Source organism: Mus caroli, chromosome 6, assembly GCF_900094665.2.
Source record: "Mus caroli chromosome 6, CAROLI_EIJ_v1.1, whole genome shotgun sequence".
NCBI lineage: Eukaryota > Metazoa > Chordata > Mammalia > Rodentia > Muridae > Mus > Mus caroli.
Window position 1 is genome coordinate 20,747,139 of NC_034575.1, and position 26,881 is coordinate 20,774,019.

At 37.8% G+C, this 26,881-nt stretch overlaps 1 protein-coding gene across 4 annotated transcripts in view; it reads right to left on the bottom strand.

The window, feature by feature from the left end:
- Positions 1-26,881, bottom strand: part of Pot1 (protection of telomeres 1) — a 68,363-nt gene that overhangs the window by 20,971 nt on the left and 20,511 nt on the right. For all 4 annotated transcript variants that reach the window (XM_029478637.1, XM_029478636.1, XM_021164848.2 and 1 more), the window contains 4 exons: positions 15,641-15,771; positions 12,310-12,600; positions 8,300-8,455; positions 946-1,118 (listed from right to left, as the gene is read on the bottom strand). In XM_029478637.1, the coding sequence (XP_029334497.1) occupies positions 946-1,118; positions 8,300-8,455; positions 12,310-12,600; positions 15,641-15,771 (751 nt within the window). The remainder of the gene's footprint in view (positions 1-945; positions 1,119-8,299; positions 8,456-12,309; positions 12,601-15,640; positions 15,772-26,881) is intronic.

The following is a 26,881-nucleotide window of genomic DNA, read 5'->3' on the forward strand; positions in this document are numbered from 1 at the left end:
CTTCTCCACTGGCTCCTGATGGGGTAAGCAATAAAGCTTGTGCTGCAGAAGATTCCGGTTGCCCTGAGCGTGCTCTTACCAGGGGAACAAAAGCGGCGGGCAATAAGAGCACTCATGCTTAAATAGGATGTCCTTTATCACACTGTTTCTTTACAGCCTCAGGGACCAATGCAGGAGAGAAGACAGAAGGATAGTAAAATCAAGAGGTGGTGATGATTCTAAAGAAAGGCTTCTTTCAGATGCACAAGGACTGATGCTCACATGAACTCATAGAGACTGTCATAACATGCACATGACATACACAGGTTCAAAGCAGAGTAAATCCCAGCTCTGAAAAGGGGAAGTGGACAGAAAGCTCTTCCCTAACCAAGAAGTTAATTTTAACTATACCTGATAGAAAAGGGAAAATCAGCTTTCACCAATGGAGTTTCACATGGTATATTAACAGCTCTAGGACAGGTCCTGTATTGTTCAGAGCCTAGCACAACAGACTTTGTTTTGTTGCTGCTGTTGTTTTTGTGCAGTGTATGTTTTGTTATTTTTTTGCATTGTTAACTTTCTATTTAGTTTATATGTTTTGATTTGCTGTCCTTTTTTCTAGAGAGAGAGAGAGAGAGAGAGAGAGAGAGAGAGAGAGAGAGAGAGAGAACGAGAACATGAAGTTGGGTAGACAGGAATGTGGGGACAAATACAGGAGTAGTTAGGGAAAAGAATATGATATAAATATATTGTATGAAAACATTTAAAGACAGCAGAGGTAGAGATAGAAGTATAGTTCAGTGGTATAATCTGCCTAACAGGTGAAAGTGTGGGTTTGATTTTTTTCAGCAAGACAATGAGGAAAAACAAACAAACAAGGCCTTACCCAACCTGAGGAACAGGCTTGCAAAGTAACCTAATAAATATCTAAGTTATGTTTTTCAAAAAGGGATATAAAATACTCACTTTTTCAGCTGATCCACACAAGGGCTTGTATCTGGCAAAACCCGAATGCCCCGACCATAACTGGTCCCTCCGTGGAGATGGAACTCCAGCCTTAATGATTCAGAACTGCTGGTTTCTGCATTTCCAGGCTGAAGTTTTGTATGGAGGCTATAGATTCTAAGAAAGCATCCAACCTACAAAAAGATCATTTAGAAATCTCATTGTAGAATAAAAGGGATTAATTAAACAATTTCTGACATTTGAAAATTTCACAATCAATAGGAGGCAATAACCAAGGACATAACAACCAGGGACACTGTCCAAGCAGAGACAACACTGGATGCAGGACAGCACTGTGACTATTATCAGCTATGTGGATATGAAACCTGTACATATTACACAACATAAGCAGGCCCATTTCAGAGGTCTACCAGTTAAAATATAGTAAAGGTAGTTAAGATTAAAATGAAATTCTATTTGATAATATTTGGAAAAGAACTTGTCTGAACTGGTCTGAAATAATATTAAAAATGTGACATAAAATGCCCTTACTATGACACATTAGAAAAAAAGATTAATCATGTAGTTTCATCAAAATAACATAATAGACTTTACTTCACAGGTTAGTTTTCCTGCTAGGCAGAGAAATGCTCTCGAGCCCTCTCATGCTGGTATTATATGTATGTCTGTACCACCATATGCTTTCCCATAAAGCACAAAGTCTATAGAAAGTCAAATTTTGGTAAGCAGTTGTATGTTTATCACAACCTTGTAAAACACATTATGTGAACTCAAATATGGGATTAAACCAGAATTTTGAACTAACTATTCTTTGTCATTGTCAGCTATTTTTCTAAATTTAGTCAAATCCTCTTTAACTAGAGAACTGAAGATTTTTCTCAATGAAGAATTCAAATAAGAAAACATATTAGGGTATTTAAAGACACTAATAAGACCAAGTGCTGTTGTATTGCTTCTAGTATCAGCTATGGGGGAAAGGCAGTTTGTGCCTGTATTTTCAAACACAGCCCAGGCAACCCCATTTTAATAAAATAAATAAAACTAAGACATTCACATCTATCCAAAGGGACAAACTAACTACAAAATATAAACTGTATATATTTTTATGTAGTCTTATGAGCAAAAAGGAATGAAAAAGAGGAAATTCAATTTATTTGCATATAAACAGTATTCCTGAGTATGTGATGAGAAGTCATCTTTCTCCTTTTCCCCACAAACTCAGTACAGTTGTAATAACATTAGAAAACAAGCATCAAAGGGCAGGGTTGAAATGGGGTTGCGGGAGAGAGGGAGGTAGGAAGGGGAAAGGAGAGAAAAAGAGAAGGGTAAGCAAGTGAGTGAGGGTTGCACTCTAACCCTCCTTGTTAACCTTTAGTGCTGGCGGAGCAAAGGCAGGAGAGAGGAAGTGAGCAAGAAACAGCCACGCTTGCAGCACTACTCCTTCCCCTCCACAGATGTTTCTTCTCCATCCTGGTGGATGTTCTGAAGAGGGTAGGCAGGAGGAGGGAGCCAGCCTATCTTCCCCACATGCCTTTACCTGCTTCTTCTACATCAGACGTGGAAAAGGCAAGACAGAAGTTTGGGGAAAATTTGTAAAAACTCAAGAGAAATATGTACTTTTCTGTGGACTCTAAAGTGAGATACTAGAATAATAGATATTAAAATGGCTACTTTGTAAGTGTCTTGGGATGTTTATCACGTCTGCCTTTTTATTTATTTATTAGTACAGCATTTCTATAGCACAGATGTTGATAACCTTCAAAGGACTAGAATGAAACCTGAGGCACAGGGAAACGATCTACATTAGCTAAGCTATCTGAAACACAATTTCATTTACATTAAAATTTAAACTTAAGGAGTTTCAGCCAGACACTTCGGGGTCTTCCATGACATCCGACATCTACATATTCCAAAAATGTGTATGGAAGAAAAAGCCAAGATCATTCCGAAGAGCAGGATGTGGGGCAAGGTGGAAGTAGAATGAACACTCTAAGGAGGATACTGAGCACAGCTACGTGCTAGAGAAAGAGAGGGAACCTGAACTGCAGAGACTGAGCTCAGCAAGGGCTTAAGAAGGTCGCATGTGCAGCTCTATTGGGAACAACTGTGGCAAACTCTTCAGGAGAGAATGGAAATGGGGAGTGTGCTACTTATTCCGTCTTCCTCACTACACTGCAGCGGCATACAGCATGTACAGACTGTGCTTACTTCTCTAAACAGATCACAAGAGTCAGCATGACAAACTGTTATTATTACAAACGCCTTCTGGAGGCAGTACTGGATTGTTCTATAGCTTGACTAAAGATTATGAAATGTGTCTGATGATCTATTATGTTAAAAAACTTGTTTAATCTTGTTACTAATACAATATTTTTCCCGAATGTACAAGCTAAAGAATTACAATAAAAAACATAAAGGTGTAGCCTAATCTGTAACAAAGGTTTATTTAATAAGTAGATAAGCACCTACAATATATAACTAGAAAGAAATCACAATGCCAGTATTAAAGAGTATTCTCCAATTTTTGCTTAAAAAGTAGGTACAGTGCAATGTTTTTATTTTCTCCTATAGCTAACTATAATTAGTAGGCCACTAAATGACAAAGTGTGATATGACTACATATGTTTTATGCTGTTGTAAGAATTGCAGCATGGTAAGAGCACACTGTTTATGGAGGTCGATATCATGCTTCCTAACAAAGTCATCATTAAAAGCACTTTTCCTGCTCCGATACAACAAGTTATGAAATTATCCCATGCATGCTGGTGTGAACATCTGTCTTGAAGTGCCGAGAATAAGGTAGCCGCATCAATGACACATGACTGAAGACTTCTGATTGACTTGTGAGAAAATGAATAAAACTTGTCCCAAGGAAGATTACATAGTTATATCACACCCAGAGAAGCCTTTGCATCCTGATACAGACCTGCAAAGGCTATAGTGCTACGATGTCCATGAGAGAAAAGACGAGCCATCTATTTTCTTACTTATGTGTGCTCACATCACCCTCTAGTGGACCATGCAGAGGATACATGCAGAGGATATGACATTATGACTAAAAACCCATTTACAATACTGTTGGACTGCTAAACCAGCAGATGGTCTTTAATCCTCCCTGCCCTCCCCGGAGAGCCTTTGCAATGAGCTAGTTGAGATTTAAGCAAGAGAAGCAAGCAGGGCAGGCAGAGGAACCTGTGGAGCTAAGGCAGTAGCACAGGGAAAGAGAAGGGATTTCAAATGATCCAAAGATCAAAGCAGACAATGGAGCAGAGTAAAAGTGCACACCCTTTCTCCTCATTAAAGAATCAACCCTTCCTGCGTATCATGAAAACTTTCACATTTACACGGATGGTTATTACTGTTTCCAATCTGTGTAGACAGAATCTTCAGAGAAAAATTCAAAAGTCTATCTTCAAAAGTATTTTTCCCAAGTCCAGGGGTGCCTGCACGCACATACTCGTGTCTAAACGATAAGATGACATAGTCACAAGCCCTGGCCCTACCCTTCACGCTGTTTACTGATCTGAGTGAGCTAAAGACATTCTGTAACACAGTATGAGAGTGCCAGTGTTTTCTGCTCTAGGACATTTGTTTAACAAAAGGCAACAGCACTGAGCTGCACACATACGGTTTTATTTCTGTGTTTTCTCTTTTTATGGATAGGTTGAAATGATCTACAGCTAAGATCATTTCCTTTCAGTGTTTACTAAACCTGGAAAAAGACAATGCAGCTTGATCTTGTGAATGCCTTACTTTGTCACATAAAATGGAATGAAGCAGCAGCTCTTCTCTCTTGAGATAATATCCAAGTCACTCTGCATATTGTTATTCACGATAGTGTTATCTACTACCAGAGAATTTAAAAATATATAGGTAAAAATTAACAGAAAGTATTCTCTACCATTTATGAATATAAATTTTTACTAAAAACTGCCAAATTTCCATGGACAGTAAGAAAGGCCTATACAATATACGAAACACATTCAAATTAACTGTGTGTGCTAGAGGTGGTATAATACTTAAGACATAGTCCATGTCTACACTCTATCAAAACAATTCAGAACGTCTTAAGAAATGAAGTTAGAGAGCTGGAACTGGAGTGAGAACCTTAGTCACGTGCCTATCACAGAGCTACTTGACTTCACTGGGACAGACCTGTGAGGTCAATGTCCAATGTCTGCTGGACACAGTGACCTGTGATGACTGGGGACCTCAGTGTGTACTTTCCCACAACCATGCAGGAATAGAGACTTCTTTCTGGCTGTCTGGAACCTGGTGGTTCACGGAATAGGAGCTGCAGAATAAGCACTGGCAGGACCCAGAGCAGATGCTGCAGATTCTGCTTTCAGATAATCAGACTGTGCTCCGGCAGCTATCAATAACTCAAAATCTATTTTTGGAAAAACGGATGAGCAAAAAAGAATTCAAGGAGATTCTAAACAAAATATGTGGCCTGAAGATATTTCCTATATTGAATGTGAAATTTTGTTTCCTACAATAACTTGAAAACTTTAACAATACAAAATATTTTGCTTCATACAAATTAAGGAATGATGAAAATTCACGTATTCCCATTGCTTCTAGTCCTCTAAGCTACTTACAAGTGGACATTACAAATGAAAAATAGTATTAGCAGATTTACGTATACATGTTGTCCAGATGCTACCCATTTAAATAAAATAATTTGTCATTAATATTATGTTGGAGATGCATACTGCTTTAGAGATGGCTTTCTAATGGTTAAAACCTGAAGCTCAGGCACCATTTCAAAACCAGGGGTATGAAGACATAAGTGCCAGAGACACGGTTGCTATGAGATTGTGTTTCCTAGAAATATTGGTGAAGAATGTGACTACTTTCTGCTCTTGTCTAAAAACCCATAAAGTCATACCAGCAAGGCTTGCAAAGTATGGTCTGAACCAGGGTGATATCAATAGGCATGCTAACATGGAAAAAGAAAGCTGACAAGGTCTGAAAGTCAGAGGAAGATCTACAGACAACCAAGGAATTTGGATAGCAGGAGAAACAGTCTTCCACAGGGAAGAAGGCATCAACTGGTTATCTAATACTGTGCTGGTTTGAATGAAAATGATCCATATAGTCCCATAGGGAGTGGCACTACTTAGGAGGTGTGGCATTGTTGGAATAGTTATGGCCTTCTTAGAGGAAATGTGTCACTATGGGTGGCTTTGAGGTTTTAGAAGCTATAGTCAGTCCAGTGGCTCATACTCTCTTCCTGCTACCTGATGCTCCCGACATAGAACTCTCAGCAACTTCTCCAACATATGCCTGCCTGTGTAGCAACATGCTTTCTTCCATGATAATAATGAATTAATTCTCTGAACCTGTAAGCCAACTCCAATGAAATGTTTTCCTTTATAAGATTTGACATAGTCATGTTGTCTCTTCACAGCAATAGAAACTCTGTAAGACAGATGTTGGTACCAGGGACTAAGGGTTTGCTGTGATAGGCCAAACAATGATTTTATTTCGAGGAATGTAGACTTTGGAACTTTGGGTTAGGGAAGTGGTAAAATGCTTTAAGTGTAGCTTAACAGGCAATACTAGTAAGAACATGGAAGACGGGGTGGTGTAGGTGATCTGAACTGTGGGGACCCAGCTCAGGGAGAATAATATTAATATATGGCCTAGAGATCATTCTTCTGATATTTTGGTGAAGAATATGACTACTTTCTACTCTTGTCTAAAAAAATCTGCATAAGGCGAAATGGAAGAGCTATCAACTAACTAAAAGGATTAAAGAAAAGCTTATGACCAGGCACAGTAATGCACACCTTCAATCCCAGCACTTGCAAGGCAGAATCTGGTCTACCAAGTGAGCTCTATGACAGCCACGCTTAGGCAGTGGAGGAAATCATAAAACAGAAAACTGCTGAAGATACAATGCAGTGAGGGAGCCATGTTTCAGTCCCAGCAAGCAGCAGTGACTGGCAGCTTTAGACCAGGGAAGAAGACTGGGGTTCTGACATATCCTCTCTATAGCTCAGGAAAGCTGCTGAGATAGGCATACAGCACAGGTGTCCCTGCACATAGGCATACAAGGCTACTGTGTGAAACTTTGAAAGTAAAGTCTGGACTGTCTTGGAGACCACAAGATGCTGAAGATACCAGAGCAGTGATACCTGATAAGGAGGATGGCCAACAGGGAGTCAAAGCCGCCTAGGAGAGTAAAGTGGATGCAATCAACAAAGCTGAAAGGAGATGGAGATCTGAAGAGTGCTTTGACATCAGACAAGGAATAGAGTTCAGAGTTTGTTTTCAGTCTTGCTTTGGTATAGTATTTCCTCATTATGTTCTCTTTCTTCTGTGTTGGTAATGTCTATTCCATGCCTTAGTATGTTGGAAGTATATAATTTCCTTTTTGCTTTTGAATTTATAGATGATTAATTGTTTAGTCTTCCATGAGTCTGAGAAGACACTCTGGACTTTAAATGGGGTTGAGAATGTGATAGACTATGGGGTCTTTTAAAGCTGGATTGAATGCACTTCTGCATTATGATATGACTATAAGCCTATGGGGGCCAGGGAGTGGAATATTGCGGTTTGAATGAAAATAGCCCATATAGGCCCATAGGGCGTGGCACTATTAGGAGGTGTAGCCTTGTTGGAGTAGGAGTGACCTTGTGGGGAAGAAGGGTGTCACTGGAGGGAGTGGGCTCTGAGGTTTCAGAAGCCAGGCCTAGAGGCTCACTCTTCTTGCTGCCTGCTGATCCAGACACAGAAATCTTGGCTCCTTCCAAGCTCCTTCAGAGTCCCCATGCTTTCTGTCATATTGATAATAGGCTAAAACCTCTGAACCTTAAACCCACTCCCAATGAGATGTTTTACTTTGTAAGAGTTGCCGTGGTCACGGTGTTCTTCCCAGCAACAGAAACCCTAACTAAGACAAATACCAAAAGGCAACTCTGAAAACATATATGCAAGTAACATTTATAAGGATGGAACAGATACTGTTTATATATTTAGAAAATACACACACACACACACACACACACACACAGACACACACACACACACACACAAAGCAGAAAAGGCCATGTAATTTTAAAGGCAGCAAGGACTAGAGAGTACATGAAAGGGGTTGGAAGGAGAGGAGAACAAGAGTTAATCATGCAATTATATCCACAAGGAAAAAAAATTTTAAAATGTGTGTGTGTGTATCATATTCAAAGTTTTTAAATTTAATTTAGATATTCATTTTGTAAGTTAAATCTTGAAGATAAATTAATCTGAAATTAATTTCTATACACCAAATATTACTTACAAACAATATATACAAAACTAAAAAGGATATAAAAAACAAAAGAATAAGCATCTGTCTACTTAACATCACCTCGATGGATCTTGCCACTTGAACATGGTTATCGTAGACTAGAATGTCCACCACCAGACTCTGTAGCCGTTCAATGTGACTCAAGTCACCTTCAAAAGTGAGATCTTGTGTGGAGACTCTCCAAGAGGGAGGCACAGTCTGGGTCCCATCCCATACCTGCCGTGGAAAGTAAAGTAAAGCTCAGTGCTCTTTATCCACAAACAGTGGGCAAGCGTAACATGAATCGCTGTATGTTGTTAAGTATCTAGTACCTTAAAACGGTGTATAGCCATCTGAGATTGTAAGAGGAGCAATTATGAACTACTGGTGATAAGCAGAAAAATGTGAAGATACAAAAAACGAAAAAGTCACTGTATGATACCAAATAAAATATTAACTAGCCGTGGGCTTTGGATTTTTTCTATCCTGTTCTCCAATACCACACCCCTTCTCCCCCTACTCTCCTCTCCCTCTCTTTATCTCCTCCACTATACCCATCAGCTCTGAGTATGTATGGCTTCTGGTTACTAGAAAAAACAAAGATATAAGGCAAACTAAGGAAAAAGAAAACATTAAAATAATCAGATTATACCTGCTTCAAACTGAATATGAAGAAATCAGAAGATGCTTAAAGAAATTTGAACTTAAAATTATTTTTTAGCATCTACATTGTATGAACAGAGTAATAGAGAAACAGTGGGATAATGCTTTGTTTAAAGATTTTTGAGGGCAGGAAAGATGGTCACAACTGATAGTGCATGTAGCTGTTACAGAAGATATTACTTTCATTTCCTCCACCAATGTCAGGCATCTTACAACTGACTGTAACTCCATCTTTAGGGGATCTAAGACACTTTCCTGGCATTACCAGACATCTGTATAAACGTACACATACCCTTATACAGATAATTAAAAATAAAGCCTAGATCAGCCTGGCTTGTGTACGTGACTGTGGGGGATTTGCTTTTAACTGTTGATTGAGGCAGGAAGGCTCCGTCCACAGAGAGCAACATCATCCTTAGGAATGCTGTCCTGAACCAAGTAAGAAAGCTAACTGAGTATAAACCGCTCCATAAGCCAGCAAACAAGTACCATCCTTCATGACTTCTGCAACACGACCTGGGCTGGCACGGAGTATGATACTGGAATATGATGCTTTAAGTTCTCGCTTGAGCGCCCTTCCTGACTGCCCTCTGGACTGCGATGTGTAGGCATATGTCAAATTGCTCTTCCCTTCCCTAGGTTAATTTGGGTTAAGGTGTCTTATCAAAGCAACAGAAATGATACTACAATACATAACTACTAAATAAACCTGAAATCGATTACTACAAAAGGGACCAAGATTACGATTGTACTGAAAGGAAAAGATTACATTGCAAACTAGTAAGTGTAACTTAGAATAATGTCCATTTTCCTGTTTTTAATATTTGATTTAAAATTATTTTTGATGAATAAGAAAATCAGTCATCATTCTATTCCCTCAAAGTAGTTAAGAGCAAAGATTGCCATTCATTGTTCGCAGGCTAGTTTCCCTACCTTATTAAGCACACGTTCGGCATACAGATGTAGACGTGTTACTAAACAGACTACTACTAAAGTTTCTCTTAGGAAGTTTAAGTCTACAGTTGCACTGTATAGTCCTAGAACATTCTAGCCTACAAAAATAGTTTACCCAGTCAATTACTACAGGATTTTTTTCTTTCCAGGTTTTGACTATATATAAGGTAAACTATTATTTCAAGTATATTTTTTCATACACTTAAAATGAGAAATTCATGAAAACAATTTTAAATGATTTACAAAGATTTTTAGACATATTAAGCTGTCCTGAAGAGAGCCTTGCTAATTTTCTTATAATTATTTCTCAATGCTGAATTTAAAATAAATTCCTTGATCTTATTAAGACCTGCTAGTGTTCAAGCATGGACTGGGAGGGGCTTACCACGCTGCAGCCCCTGACACTTGCAGTCAATAGCTTCTGGAGGAAGAAGGGTCATTGTCTTTGGGAGTGCCATCATTGGTGGGTTTTCTATGTCCCAGTGAATGGACTCACATTCAAGGATATACTGGCAAAACTAAATGATCTTAGCGAGTTATTGAAAACCAAACAAAAACAAAAAAAGGAAAGGAAAAGGCATGAAAGTGTGAATGAGATGCTCTGTGGGATGGATGAGGAGATAAAGGGAGAAATCGGAGGTGGATATAATATTTTATTGTATACATTTATGAAATTCTCAAAGAGTACAACTAAAAAGACAATATTATAATAAACCTTTTCCCCAAGGTTAGCCCATCAGATAATAGATTATCTACTAAAATGGGCTACAGGCATATATTAGTTCTTTAGAAAAAATATGCATTTTTGACTGTATCAGCTACAGGGTAGTAACAGCCAAACAGTCAACAGGTACTGTCTGCAAAGAGCCAGTGCTTTCGTTCTTAGTAATGTTTAATGTTTAATAAATGGCAATGTGTTAAGGTCGTCACATTGCCTAGGGAACATAAGTGATTTGTTTAAGATTCTTTCTAACTGTAGATGACTTTATGTTTGTTTGGTTTAGCTTTATTTTATTTTATTTTTTTGAGACAGGGTTTCTCTGTGTAGCCCTGGCTGTCCTGGAACTCATTTTGTAGACCAGGCTGGCCTCGAACTCAGAAATCTGCCTGCCTCTGTCTCCTGAGTGCTGGGATTAAAGGCGTGCGCCACCATGCCTGGCTGGTTTAGCTTTATTTACTTGATGTACTTAACTTTCTTTAAAATAAGATTTTATTTCTATGCTTTGTTCATATAAAGCTGTCAACTTCAAAAACGTGGTATTTTATTCAGTGATTTCTATTTTCACTGTTCCTTTAAAATGTCCCAGCAGTAACCGCAATGCTAGTCCCTGTCTTGTCTAAGGACTATGACACTGTATTTCTCATCTAATTATTCCAAATAGAGACAACAGAGAATTAAACAAGGATCTCAGCCAAGGAGGTGCTGCTGAGCCCCCTCTACCATACGGCCAAGCAAGGAGGAAGATGAAGTAACTTCCTTCCCTAGGTTTCCGTGGTGGAGGAGTAAATGAAGATTTCATAGTGTTTATGGGACTGCATTTTTTTCTTCCTTGCTGATGTAAAAACAAAACAAAGATACCACCAAACATTTTAAGGTTATTTATGCCCATTCCCATGAACTAGGCAGTGAAAGACATGGGGACAAAGTCGGCCATCATTGGGAAGAGAGGCCCCTTGGTCTTGCAAACTTTATATGCCCCATTACAGAGGAACGCCAGGGCCAAGAAGTGGGAGTGGGTGGGTAGGGGAGCAGGGCGGGGGGAGGGTATAGGGGACTTTTGGGATAGCATTTGAAATGTAAATGAAGAAAATATCTAATAAAAATTGAAAAAATAAAAATAAAAGGAAGTTAATGGATAACAATAGAGGTGACTTTTTTTGTTTGTTTGTTTTTTGTTTGTTTGGCTGTGGATTTTTTGTTTTGTTTTGTTTTGTGTTGTTTGTTTTTGAAACAGGATTTTTCTCTATAGCCCTGGCTTTCCTGGAACTCACTCTGTAAACCAGGCTGGCCTCAAACTCAGAAATCTGCCTGCCTCTGCTTCTGCCTCTGCCTCCTCTGCCTCTGCCTCCTCTGCCTCTGCGCCTCTGCCTCTCTGCCTCTGCCTCTCTGCCTCTGCCTCCCAAGTGCAGGGATTAAAGGCGTGTGGCACCACTGTCCAACCTAGAATTGACTTTACAAAGCAGCAGAAATCCCAACACAAAAGTGTCATTGTTCTGTAACTCATTATTATTAAAAGAAGTGAGTGTCAGACTCTTCCTGAAATTCATACTTGACACTATTTTTCTCTGAAGGTAAAGCACAGACAGGAAAGTGCAGGAGTACAACTATGTTAAAAGGGGCGGGGTGTCTCAGCAACAATACATTCAGTTAAATTCAGTATGAAAAGCAGTCTACAAACACTCTCAGAATGCTACAGGCTCCTTAATGACAGCCAGGTGGCACTAAAGCATGATTTCAGGTACTTAAAGCATACCTTTAGAAGAAATGCTGTGGAGTCCACCTGTGCTTTACCCAGGAGCTGACAGGTCAGGTCGTAGTACTGCATGGGCTGAACATCACACAGCTGCACTAAAATTGAAGGCGCTGAAATGTGCTCGGATGCCCAAACCCGCAAAGCTTCTACCATTTTTTGGTCCTGAGGAGTGAAGCTAAAAACTTTGCTGGAAGTACGTGCTGTGACAGGCATCCCTACAGTCCCTTCAAATGTCAAAGATGCGAAACCAGAGCAGTTGATTCCCTGAAGCTCATTTTTATACACTTGGATCTAAGAAAGTGGGACAAAGCAGAAAATGAATAAAACTCAGAAAACAGAGACACCGGAAATTATACATTTTTCTGGTTTAAGTAAGAGAGTATTTTTTACCCATTGAATTAGCTCATGAAGCAATGCAATCAATTGATAATGTCAAAATACACAACCACTCAAAATTTAAAACATTAAGAAAAATTTATACTTTAGAAAAATAGTATCCAAATCCTATTAAACTTGCATTGTTCCATGTATGAGTTTAACTGTAATTTTTGATAAGGTGAAGGAATAGTGTGACAGTTATTTATGTGGCATAGCAAAATCCTGAAGACACAAACATGTGAAGTAATGCACACAACAGAGGCTAAGGCATCTTGATGACTGAATACGCTGAAACACACTGTGAGGACTTTCTCTGTGTAAGTCTGTGGGCTCCTTTACAAATGTACACCTATAAAATACATAGTATTAATATTTTGTTCATGAACTCACTTGCTCATATGAAATACTTCCATATACTTTAAAAGCTCTGGTAATATTCTATGACTGAAAACAAAGTAATTATTTCATTTTCTGGTTGCTTGATAAAATAATTTTTCCTATACTTTATCAATTTGCATTTGTTTTTATATTTAAAATGAAATTTGTAGACAGCACATATTTGGCTCTTGATATTTATTGAACTTATAATTTTGGTAGTAGTCAAGCCTATATAAAATTATGGTCATGTGTAAGTCTTCTCTACCACTGCACTGTATTACTTCTCTTGCTCACTCTTGTGTTTGAAACACGTGGTTCCTATTGTTCTTTTATTCCCCACGTCTGTTTTCTTGATGCTTCACTTACTTTCTTAGGTATGAATAGATTCTTGGCAGCACAGTGTGTACAGATTCACTACTGTTGTACCAGACACTCCCTGTTAACTTCCCACTTCCCTCTATGTACTCTGTACTACACAAGCTTGACGGGTTAGTACTGTAATTCTCCCTCATCATCCCATCTGTCCCTTGGATACTGGTCTGTACAAACCGACTGCTTTTGCTTAAGGCACGTACCTCTTAGTGAAATTATTAAGATAGGTCAAAAACCGTACACATTTACTTACAGTCAAATAGTTTTGCAAGTTCTTAACCAATTTCTAGTTGGAAAGGGCCCATGCTACTGAAGAGTCCTTTAGTCTAGGTACATCGATCTTTATCAGAGATCATTGCTATTGATGCCTGTATGCAGTGTGCACTTTCTCTTCCAGCTGATTTTAAGCTGGCTGGTGCTTTTCAATGTTCCCCCACCATTAACCTTTTAAGAGTTGCCTCACTGTCTTAAGCATATTTCCCCCTTTCATTTTTTTTCTCCTGAACTTTAAGCTACACATTACATTATGAGATACCGCTGCAAATGTCATTATGGTCTATTCGTTTTTACCTACTATGTCTTTATGCCTGGTAGCATCACTGTTTCTACCTTCAGTCAGTAATCCTTATTAATGTGGACAGTAGAGATTTTTCATTTGTTGTTCCTTTTAGGTACTGTACTTCTCTTTGGTTTCTTGTTCAGCTTCTATTTCTCTATTTTGACTGTTGATATATTTTTACTTGTTTAACATTTAAATTTGCTGAACATAGTTTAATTTTTTAAAAAAATAAAACTTAAAATAGCTACTGTAAAACTGTTTAAGAGACTCAATGTCTAGACCCCATGGAATGCAGAGTCCATTTATCTTTAAAAAACTTTCTTCTTCTAGCTCTTGGTAGTAAGCACTTATTCTCATGGTAAGCATTCTGTTCTTGATGACTAGGATTCTCATGGTAAGCATTCTGCTCTTGATGACTAGGAACTAGAGAGCAACACCTCAAAGGTTCTGAAGGTTGCCTCCTCGTATGGACAGAGTTCTCTTCCTTTTGGCAAGTTGCTAGCTGAACACTAAAACTGACAAAAGACTGAATTTATGCTTTCTTGTCCCCCAAGCCCTCTGCCTCAGTGAGACTCACCCTGCAATCTTAGTAGGACTTATAGTTCTTGACAGAATATGAATACAAGAAGCCTTCATCTAGAAGTCTGCCCTTCATGAGATAAGGGAGGGCTTTGTGGGGTCTTATCAGACTTATACAAAGGCCTAGTTATGGTTTTTGTGAAAGGCTCACTACAGGCTCCTGGGGTAGCATGGGTTGTGGTGACTATGGAACACAGAGCCTCCACGCTAGTACTAGGTACACCTGTAGATCTACATTTATTTTCTCCTGCTTCTTATTCTGGCAGCCACCTGAGACACACCACTGCCAGCCTCTCTACTGTGAGAATGAGCCCAAATGGACTGCCTTTTTATAAGCTGTGCCTGTCACAATAATAAGGAAGAACAAGACAGTGTTAAAGAGGTAGATCATTAGTCATCCTTGACCAGACTAGACCTCCAGTATCTCTACTGCTGCATCTCTGTTTCCTATTCAAATTTAATTCTCCTAACACAGAGGTTCTTAGAATCCTTAAGTGATCTTGCGTGGCCTGCACAGTACAGTTTTCAGTTGCATTCTGGGACAAATTACCTAAGCCCAGCAGACTTCTGGATACCACTGTATTCCTTTTGCTCTCTAGAGAGAGTCAAGTTCCTTTGGCTGGGTAGAATTTTAGTCTTCCCTCCCTCAGCTTACCAGAATTATACAACTTGTACTTTAGCAGTCTGAAGCCCGTCAGAGCACAAAGTAAGAACCCCATATTAAATTAAATTAATCAAAAATAAGTTACAAGGATGTATCCTATCCTTTGCAAATTATATATGAAAACTTGAGAACATCAAACATATTTGGAAATAACAGGACAAATTGGAACCAGTTGGAATCGTGGCTTCTAATACAAGTCTAGGAAAAGAGGACATGCAATTTATTTAAATGAAAAGGAATCTAGCTACTAATGAAGCCTGATACTATTTACATTTCTTATCTCTTTAAATGCTTAGTGTCACATTTTAACAAGGCAGCCATATAATTAGTACTAACTGCTGTTAGTGAACAAGGCAGACTTCTTGTCTAATAATGTAGGTTGCAGAAAGGATGAATTATACCTTCAGCCTGTGGAAGCGAACAATGTCTCCAACTTTATAAATGATGGGGAGGGCTTCATAGTTTCCACTAAAGAGCATACAGGTTAACTTCACATTTGTCTGGTCCACAATTGTTACAACTGAGCAATAATCTGGGAAACAAAAAATATTTAACAAAAAATTAAAGTATTTCAATGCATCTTTGATAAAAGTAGAATATGCTTATTTTAAAATACCAAACAAATTTTATTCATTTCTATTATTAGGACTTCTAAGAAAAAAAAATAAGGTTAAGACTTGATTTTGGTTCTTTAGTTGCAAAATTAATCTGAAAAAGTGATCCACAAAATTTAACCTTAAGACATATAATGAAAGAAAAATTAAAAATCTACATTATTTTTCTGGAGAAGAAATAACTTTTTGTTAAAGTATAAAAGTCTTGAAAGAGATGAATATTTTCAAGTAAACAAAATAAAATTTGTAAAATAAATATAATTATACAGATAGTGAGGGCTATTGGAATAAAACTGTTTGCCTAACATGAGCAAGGCTCTGAATTTAACCTTAAGCATTATATGAGGGAGGGAGGGAGGGAGGGAGGGAGGGAGGAAGATAGGGAACAAGAATAGAAATGCAGAAAATATAAAAAGTCCTATCTGTGCTGTACAGATATGAATGATCAGAAAGTTTACAAACCCACCCCGTCAGAGTAAACATATATAAAAAGAATTTATATAAAACTACATACCAGCAATAAACAGGACAACAAGAATAATGATATTTTACTTTGGAAAAATTAATATTTGTATGTACAGGGTAATAGAATTTTAGCATTGGTGCTATGAAACTTGTAATAGATACTGCTGTAGTTCAGAAAATGATACACTAACAAAGTGCTGTCTTCCCTAAGACTTGAGTAACGTAACGATGGTACCACAACAGTCAAGAACCCAAAATATCAAAGAAGAGGAAAGGGGACGGTATGAAAATAAATATTGTACATTATTTTTCTGGGAAAAAATCTTTCCTTACTTGAAAGTAAAGGAGGGCAAACAGGGAAGGAGGATAACATTTGGAATGTAAATAAATAAAATAACCAATAAAAACCATTTTTTTAAAAGGTGAAAAAGAAAATCATCTCCACCAAGAAAGAGTAAATAAATGTAAATATTTTACATGAACATATTAATAGTCAATATGAAAAAGTAAGCAATAGAATTCAAGAGGAACATTGTCCATGGAATATTACCATGCTATTAAAAAAATAACAACATGAAATGTGCTCTAAGATAATCACACTACAATCCACAGATCCACAGAGGCTAAGTAAAAACAAAGGGCTTAAGGGGAAACACATGAATCTCCAGGGAAGGGGAAATTGAAAAGACTGCATGGGTGGATGGAGGGCAGGATGGCATGGAAACAGGAGAGACCTGGTGGTGGGGAGGCTGGAGGGACAGAGTTCTGAGAGAGACAATAGGAACTGGGGGAGATAGAAACCTAGGGTAAGAGAATTTCCAAGAAATCTATGAGGGTGACTGTAGCAAAGACTCCTGGTAATGGGGGAGAGAGAGCCTGAACCAACAATCTTCTGAAACCAGGCAAGGCTTCTAGTCGAAGGATTGGGAGACCCACCCATTCTCAAAACATTTGGCTTAACAATTTCTCCTGCCTGTAAAATGTGATGGGCTAAAGGTAGAGAAGAACTCGTGGGAATGGCCAACCAAAGACTGGTCCAGCTTGAGATCCATGCTCTGAGAAGGAACCTAAGTCTGACACTGCCAGGAGAGCCAGGAACCAGAGGCTGGATAGCCCAGAGACTTAGGACACAACCAAACATGACTGGCAAAAACAAAACAAAATAAGCCAATGAAGTGATGCCTAATGATATTTTGCTTTACTGGTAGGCTCAGATCATAGTATAGTTAGCATGAGAGAGGCTTCATCCTGAAACTGATGGGAGCAGGTAAGACCCACATCCAAACAGATGTAGGCAGATTTCAGGATCTAGAAGAGAGGAACGAAGCATTATAGAAGACAGGGGTCATGGACACCACAAGAAAACTCACAGAATCAACTCATCAGAACTCTCAGACTGAACTGACAATCGGGGAGGCTTCATGGGCCTGACCTACGTCTTCTGCATATGTGTTATGGATGTGTAGCTTGGCGTTCATGTGGGACTCTTAACAGTGGGAATGGGAGCTTTCTCTGAATCTTTTTCCTGTCTATGGGACATTTTTCCTTATCCACCCTTTACCTTATCCACCCTTAATATGAGGGGAGGTTCCTAGTCTTGTTGCAACCTGATATACCTGTTTGGTTGATATCCCTGGGGAGCCTCCCCTTTTCTAAGAGGAATGGATCTGGGGAAGAGGTGGAGGAGTGACTGGGAGGAGAGAAAGGAAGGAAAACTCCAGTTGGGACATAATATATGAGAGAAGAAGAAAGATATGATCATCTAATAAAACAGTGGTTCTCAACGTGTGGGTCATGACCCTTTGGGGGATTTGCACATCAGATATTTACATTACTATTCATAACAGCAGCAAAATTACAGTTACAAAGTAGCAATAAAACAATTTTATGGTTGGGGTCACCACAACATGAGGAACTGTATTAAAGGGTTGCAGAATTAGGAAGGTTGAGAACAACTGATCTAAAAGAATTCACAGGATGAAAATACTCATTGCTGAATACAGTACACCTACACTGGCATAGTCAAAGCCCCCTTCTGAGCCAAGAGAACATCAACTGAAAAGCAAGTCAGTCAGTCATTGGCTGTTTGTAAAAAGCAAACATAGAACAAAGGTACACCCATGAGCACACTTAGCTGGCCAATGATCTTGCCTGAAAAGGGAAACTGCACGTAGGACATTTATACAGTGAGAGGTAACATTTAAGATTCAACACAAAACAGTCACCAGAAATACAGATAGAACAAAACTCCATCTGAAAGAATAAGAAGTCAACAAGAAACTCTGTCCATCTTTTGGGGGGATGAATGAAAAAGCAAACAACTAGCTGGGTGTGGTGGTGCATGCCTTTAATCCCAGCACTCAGGAGGCAGAGGCAGGTGGATTTCTGAGTTCAAGGCCAGCCTGGTCTACAACGTGAGTTCCAGGACAGCCAGGGATATACAGAGAAACCCTGTCTCAAAAAACCAAAAAAAAAAAAAAAAAAGCAAACAACTAACAACAAAACAGGCAACTTGTGAGGGAATGGTACTAATATACTCAATAAAAACCCACATCATTTGATCTTCCTTGGATTTCTTTTTGTTTGATAGTTGGTTATGGTGTGCAGAATCTAAACTGGGTCACAGGACTAGGCTTTGCCCAGTCCATCTCTTTTCCTGCTGCCTGCAGATCTGACTATATAACTCTCAGCCACCTCTCCTATACCATATCTGAATATATAGTGCCCTTTCCAGTCTCTTCTGATTAGTTTTGAAGTCTATTTTGTCAGCTATTAAGATGAATACACTGGCTTGCTTCTTGATTAGTTTAGCTTGGAATATGCATTCACTCTTGATTAGTTTAGCTTGGAATATGCACACATACACAGGAAATGTGTATCTTGCTTCCATGCAGCAAGATATATCCTATTTTCTAATACAATCTGTTAGACTATGTCTTTTGATTGAGGAAATGAGATCATTGACCTTGAGAGATATCACTGCAATGTTTGTTGATTCATATTATTTTGCTGTGATGCAACTTTCCTTCAGTCTCTTTGATTCACTGGTCTGCAATTAGTTATTTCTTGTATTTTCTTGCATGATGTTAACTTCCTCAGGTTGAAGTTTTCCTTCTGGTGTCTTCTGTATACCTGGATTTGTTGATTACTACTGCTTAACTTTGTGTTGTTCTGGAATGTTTTTCTCCATCTAGTGGTTGAAACTTCTGCTGGGTATAGAAATCTGGGCTAGCATTTGTGGTGTTTTAGTTTGTGGAACATCTATCTGTTAATCCAATAGGTTTGGTTTTGTATGCTACTTCTCTCTCTCGCTCGCTCGCTCATTTTTAAATTTTTATTTTTCTTTACATTTAGTTTTGATTATTGTGTTGTGGTAACTTTCTTTTCTTGTCCTGTTTATCAGTTATTCTGTATGCATCTCGTACCTTGATAGGCATCTCCTTTTAGTTAGAGAAATTTTCATCTTCAATTTTGTTGAAAATATTTTCTGTACCTTTTACTTGGCTTTCTTCTCCTTCCTTTAATCCTATTATTCTTAGATTTAGTCTTTTCATAGTGTCTCTTATTTCCTTGATGTTTTGTGCTTAGATTTTTTTTAATTTAACATTTTCTTTAACCAAGGTATCCATCTTTTCTATCTTCAATGACTGATATTCTCTCTTTTATCTTTTATATTCTGTTGTTGAAGATTGTCTCTGAGATTTTATTTCACTCCCTAAATTATTCATTTCTAGTTTTACCTCATTTGGAGCTTTCTTTAGCGATTTAATCTCCACTTTTAGGTTTTGAACCTTTTTCTTCATTTTATTCTAATGCTTGTGCTTTCATAGATTTCATTAAATGGCTTCATTCCTATAATCTTTAAGGTCCTTGAGCATTTTTATAAAGGCTATTGTGAAGCCCTTGTCTTTTGTTTCACCTATGTTGAAATACTCAGGGTTACTGTACTAGAGGGAATACATATTGTCCCACGCTTTATGTTGGTGTCTAAGTATCTAGGTTTGGGATGCTTATAATTTGAGGAACTGATTATCAGGTCTTAGCTCTGTTGAGTGGATTTTCCATTCCTTGGTTTCTGTTGCCCTCTCTGTATCTTAGAAAATGTACTGGTTATAGGCTGCATGGTATGGAGTGCTGAGTCCTTCCAAGGTGTAGTAGCTGTTGGTTCAGGTCAGAACTTCTTTCTGGGTTTTGGAAGCCAACAAGAATAAAGGTGAGCTGGAAGAGTGGTGCTGTGGGGGTTCACAGAAAGAAAAATAATTGGGTCAGGAAAGAGAATCTGTGGAGTTCTCAGGGAATAGAGGAAGAGAGGAAAAGAGGGAAGACATGTTGCTACAGTCAGTCTGCTATAGGATTGGGGATGCATTCTGGAACGTCTTAGTCACAGGGAGACTACCTGTATGCCCTGAATTTTGAAAACAGATGCCTATGAGATGGGATAGATTTATGGCAGAGAGAAACACTCTAGCATCAGCAGACTTGGCAGAGAGGCCTGAAATCTCAACATGCGTGTGCTTCACCTAAAGAAGCATATCTGCACAGAGCACAACATACATCCTGGTTTCCAACTCACAGAGCACAACATACATCCTGGTTTCCAACTTTCCCATGATTGTCAGTTTCTCTTTTGTAACTATAGCTACCTACCTATCACTTTTAGCCAGTGTGGAGAAAGAAAAAAAAAAAAGGAAAGAAAGACCTTCCATGTGTTTAAATACTTTACAGACATGATTTTGTTATCATATATATATAGGAAGGCCAGAAAAATGGAAAAGTTCTTTGCATAAATCAAGAGCTCCCTTGAAAACAAAACATGAAAACCTACCTCTATCTCTGAACATACATATTGATATGTAATAATTCACAGGCATGTGATACTTCCTTAATCAGAAATGATGGTCAGAATACATTCTATGAACCTTAAATATTTTTGTCCTTGCATAGTTTATATGTCTATCTGAAATTTAAATTTCCTCCAATGCCAAATACTCCATTATGGTGGCCAGTATTTAATATTTTAATAATGATAATTGCATAGATTTGTTTCACAAATTCCAGTAAAATTTCTAAAAATAATCTAAGTGAACCTAATACTTTCCTTTGTCACTTAATACACTAAATAAGGGCAGAGTTGTCCCTGATCCCCAAAGTTTAAATGTTCCTCATGCTGATGGGTTTTCTTGAGAGTCACGGTTCATTCCTCAGTACTTGCTACTGGCAGAGTTTATACTCTTTGCATAGGTAATGATTTATCATGACAAGACAGAACTAATGATGTGTGTGACATTTTCCGAAGTAAATGGGAACTGACATTTGAGTTTGGTACACATGGATAGAAACCTGAAAAGGAATTAAGCACACACAGTTTTAGAGAAGTAAGAAAAACAAGGTTGCTTGTTTACAAACTTGAAACTGGTAAAATTTGAAATACCAGACAGCAGGAAAAGAACTGGGTTAGATTTCAACCACTGATTTGCCTACAGTTAAACTAATTATCAAGGCAAACTAGATGGTAATTTAGAGCCAAATAAAAACTAGTAAAATATAAGATACCTTAGCTGACTATATTTCAAAGTACAGAAGTTGAGTATTTGCTACTTTTCAAATATGAAAACAAATTACTTATGTTAAGCAACATATCTTATAACCAAAACTCCATCAGGGCAAAATCTGTTATTACTTAGTGGTTAATAATTATCAAGGCCTCATTCTGTAGAAGGTAGCATGGTAAGCAATATATACAGACACATATGTAATCACAAAAATCTCCTGAATTCTTATAACACTGTATACTGCAGAGAATATTGCTTCTAACTCTGAAAAAGGAAATCCACTTTCTCAAGCAGGTGAGGTAAGGTGTCTAAGCCCAGGCACACTGAATGTGAGAAAGCTGAGAGGCAAACTTAGCCTGTCTAACTAATGTCCCCATGGTGCATGCTTTTAAAGAAATTATAATCCCAAAGAAAGATAAGCTTAAACCAGTAAGGGAGACTTCAAAGCTTTTCTAGCCCGGTAAATTATACTGCATCTCAATGGTGTTATAGTAATTACTATTTCATGAACCTAACAGGAAATAGTAAATATACTAAGTTTATTACAGAAGAATTAATAGAAAGTTTCATCCATAAATTTAGAATCCAAGAACATTATCAGACTATTAATTCATTCTAACAAACCTGTTACTGAACTGCAATAGCTATGATTCATATACAAGCTAATCAAGGCATGTGGAGTAAGCCAGGAAGCAGCACCCCTCTGTGTTCTCTGCATCAAATCCTGCCTCCAGGTTCCTTCCCTATTTAAGTTCCTGTCTTGACTTCTTTGATGATGAACAGTGCCATGGAAGTGTAAGCAAAATAAATCCTTCCCTCCCTAGGTGGCTTTAATAAAAGTGTTTTGTCATTATAAGATACTATCTTAAGAAGATAAATCTACTTCCTAAGAACAGTCTATCAAAACACAGTGCCAGCCTGGTCAGAATTGGCATACAACTCGGAAAGAACAGACTTAGAGATGTCAAAGGAACATGGTCATTCAGTTTGCTCTGGTGTCTCATTAGCTGCTTTTAATTAGGCGCTAACCTCCTGGAAAAGGAAATTCATTATGGATTTAAAGGAAGATTCTAGAAGAACTGAGCACAGAACATAACTATTTACACTGTCTCTCTGCATTCAAAAAGTAAATTAAAATGTCAATGTATTGGTCTAGAGTCACAGAACTTATGGATAGTCTCTATATAGTTAGGGAATTTGTTGTGTTGACTTGTAGTTTGTAGTCCAACTCCCAACAATGGTCAGCTGTGAAAGGGAAGTCCAAGGATCTAGTAGTGGCTCAGTCCCACAGGCTAGTAGATTCCAAACAGATGTGCTGGCAAGGCAAATTCGAGCAGGCAAAGAAGAGTGCATCTTCCCTCTTCCAATGTCCTTAATGAAGGTCTCCAGCAGAAAGTGTGTACTAGATTAAAGGTGTGTACCACTATGCCTGGATCTGAGGCTTGTTTTGTTCCGGGCTGACCTTGAACTCAGAGATCTTCTTGCCTTAGTCTCCTGGGATTCATAGCCATTATGTCTCAAGATCTCCATGCCAAAATCCACGTCAGAAACTTTTATCTCTCAGCATCAAGATCTGGATCACAGTTGAGCCTTCCAATTCTGGATTGTAGCTTATTCCAGATTTAGTTATGTTGACAACCAAGAATAGCCATTACAGTCAAAGATACAAAACAAGGCAATCCCAATAAAACAACAGGATAATCAAGGATTGGAAATATCTAATGTCTCAATTCTAACTCAAGATTAAGTGTACCAGGTAGGAACAGCAATGAGCCTGCCATAACAAGTTTTGATGATTGCTCCAAGGAAGTGATCCAACAAACAAAACAAATTAGATAGAATAATAAACATATTTTTTAACCCTCATGTTATTCTTTAATCTTTTCCAGATGAAAACACAAAATTAAAGATAATTTAATAGTCTGTTGCCTTGATACCTGGCATCAGTAGTGAAAGTGTAGTGAGCAGAAAGAATATCTAAGAATATCGCATCCTTACCCAAACAGTGCATAGTACAAGGATGCATGTATATAAACACATGTGTGTGCTTAATTACTTCAGGAATATTTCAGATTCAAACTGATTAGAAGGTATTTAATTAATTAGTTTTACACTTTGGTAATATTTGCATAACTTGACATAAATCTGAAAAGATAACAGATGATAAATTAAGCTCTTTATTCTGCAATCTTGAGCAATTCACCCAATTTCCCCAGCATGACTAAGTGTAAATTGCCTTGGAGTTTTATTGTGAAGGAAAAAAAAATGTAGCTTACCTAAGGAGATCTTTAATCAAAGAAGCATGCATACATAAAATGCATAATCCATGAGAGATGCCTCTGCAAATGCTTTTTCATTTCCTTTCTATCTATAATACTTTCTCTTTTTTATTGCCATTCAATTCATTCATTGAATATGAATGAGTAAAAAATGTTTTAGACAGAATCTTACAGTTAATAATTAGCTACAGGAAATTATAAAAGGCAAAGTGTCATATTATGCACCAAAATCCAGATATAATCCTCAAACTTCAATCAAAATCATTCATGTATATGAAAATCAGCAAATACAAAGGGTTTCATCCCCTACCTCCTGTGAGAAACACGTGGAATATTTATAAATGGAGTACTTGTCATGGACAAAGGTAGGTCAACATTCCATAGCTTTACATGGGACGTGATGGACAGCTACGGCTTTGATGGTTTCCATTACTGAAAGTCAGACAGTCAAGTGCCTCACTCAGAGAGGCACCCTCACAGAGAAACACCATAGCAGTTCGCTGTAGGCACTGAAAAGCAGGAAAGCCAGTGCCTGCTTCTCTCAGAAACCGCAGCATTACAGGGATACAAAACCGTCCAGCTTTAAGATCTGTATGTAAAAAGCATAACCATAGACCTAACGGAGGAAATCACTACAATAAAAACTCCCAAATCCTACAAAGACCACAGTGTCTAGTAACAGGATGACATCTACAAGAAGCCACATGGAGAACTAGGGAGATAGCTTCATCTGTAAAGTCCTTGCTGAGTAAGCATGCGAACTCAAGTTTGATTTCCAGAATCCAGTTTGAAAAACAAACAAACCATGGTAGTGAGTGGCATTTATAACCCTGTGCTGAGGACACTGATCCCTGGGGCTCAGTGATAAGGCACCTGAGTCTCTATAGTCCAGGCCTGGGAGAGACCCTGTTTCAAATGAAAACAAAACAAAGCTGAGTGGATGCACAGGTCCTGTGGAACACCACCAGAGGTTGTCCACTGCTCTATACATCTATGCCCTGACAGAGATGAAAGAAACACACAGGAACAATATACACACATACAAGGATTCTCAAAGTATCATAGTTGTGAGGTTAAATGTTCTCTTAGTAACAGGACTGATCGACTTGTAAAGGAATAAGTGTTTTACCTCTTCCATGACTTAATATAAAGTTAGGGAAATGGAGCATTTGCTACCTCATGAAGATTGTGATCAGAAATGATACTACACTATAGACCATATATAATCTTCAGTATTGAGGATATAAACAATAGCTTTTTTAAATCGAGTAATAAAGAAGCCAAATTGCATCTACCATCTCTACAGTAAATTTAAAATTTATAAGATAAATTTAAGAAAAAGTTTTACTTGGTGATATATACATAGATATGTAACATTATAACATTATGGAAATTCAAAATGAGTCCCATAAAGGCAATTCCCCTACCTACCTAGTCGTATATACATCTAGACGTTACTGACACTATGGATCTGTTCTGTGACATCACATATGTAAGAGACCCATCCATGGACTGCTCATGCACACTTATTCTAGCACATTTCTGTGTCGATATTCACTAAGCTGATCCTTGGCTGAACACAAACATCAGTGTGATTTTCCTGACTTCTGTTGCTATACTTAATCCCGATGAAGGATGAGTTCTGACAACAGAAATAAAAATACAACTGTAACTAAAACTACAGGATGGATGAGTTTTAGACTTCACTGCCGATCTTGCTGGAATGAAGACATCATGCTATGTCTGAAAGATGTATTTTAAAGTCTCAATGACTGTTCATATAAAATTGATGACATTCATTTTAATTTGGTAACTCAGAAGAAACACAGAAATGTATTAGTCCCATAATAACAGATGTTTCATTACTAGTCATGAATTTTTTACTAATGCATTGTATTCAACTACACATATCTGATAGAAATATGAGGCATAGGCATACATACTAAGTAATTATATCTCCCCATGGCATTCCTTTTTATTCATGATTTAATAATATGATCACAAGAAAGAATGATTATACTACCTACTAACTAAATATATACTGCCATCAGTGTTTTTAAATAACATTTTAATTTTATACTGCCATTTTTAATTAGCTTCTGAAAATGAGGCATTTTCTGATCATGTTATTTAAAAACTTTCAATGGTATAATTGACATGTCATATGCAAAGTTTTAAAATCTTATCTTCTATCAAGTTAGATTGATAAACTCGACAGGCCAGGCTCAGACACTAAGACTGATAGTAAGTAAGAGGGTCCCGGTGCTCATTATGACATGCTATTCAGGCACAGAATGGGAAGAGGCCATTACCACCACTGCATGCCTTGAGAATCTGCCTGATTCTATAACTTGTCTGTTTTTTTTTTTTTTTTTAGATTTATTTATTTTTATTTATATGAGTACACTGTAGCTGGCCTGATAAACAGCTTCAGTGCAGTAGCTGGATATAAAATTAACTCAAACAAATCAGTGGTCATTCTCTACACAAAGGATAAACGGACTGAGAAAGAAATTAGGAAACAACACTTTTCACAATAGACACAAAAAATTTAAAATACCTTGTTATGACTCTAACTAAGGAAGTGAAAAAAAAAAAAGGTATGATAAGAACTTCAAGTCTCTGAAGAAAGAAATCAAAGAAGATCTCAGAAGATGGAAAGATCTCCCATGCTCATGGATTGGCAGGATCAATATAGTGAAAATGGATATCTTGTCGAAAGCAATCTACAG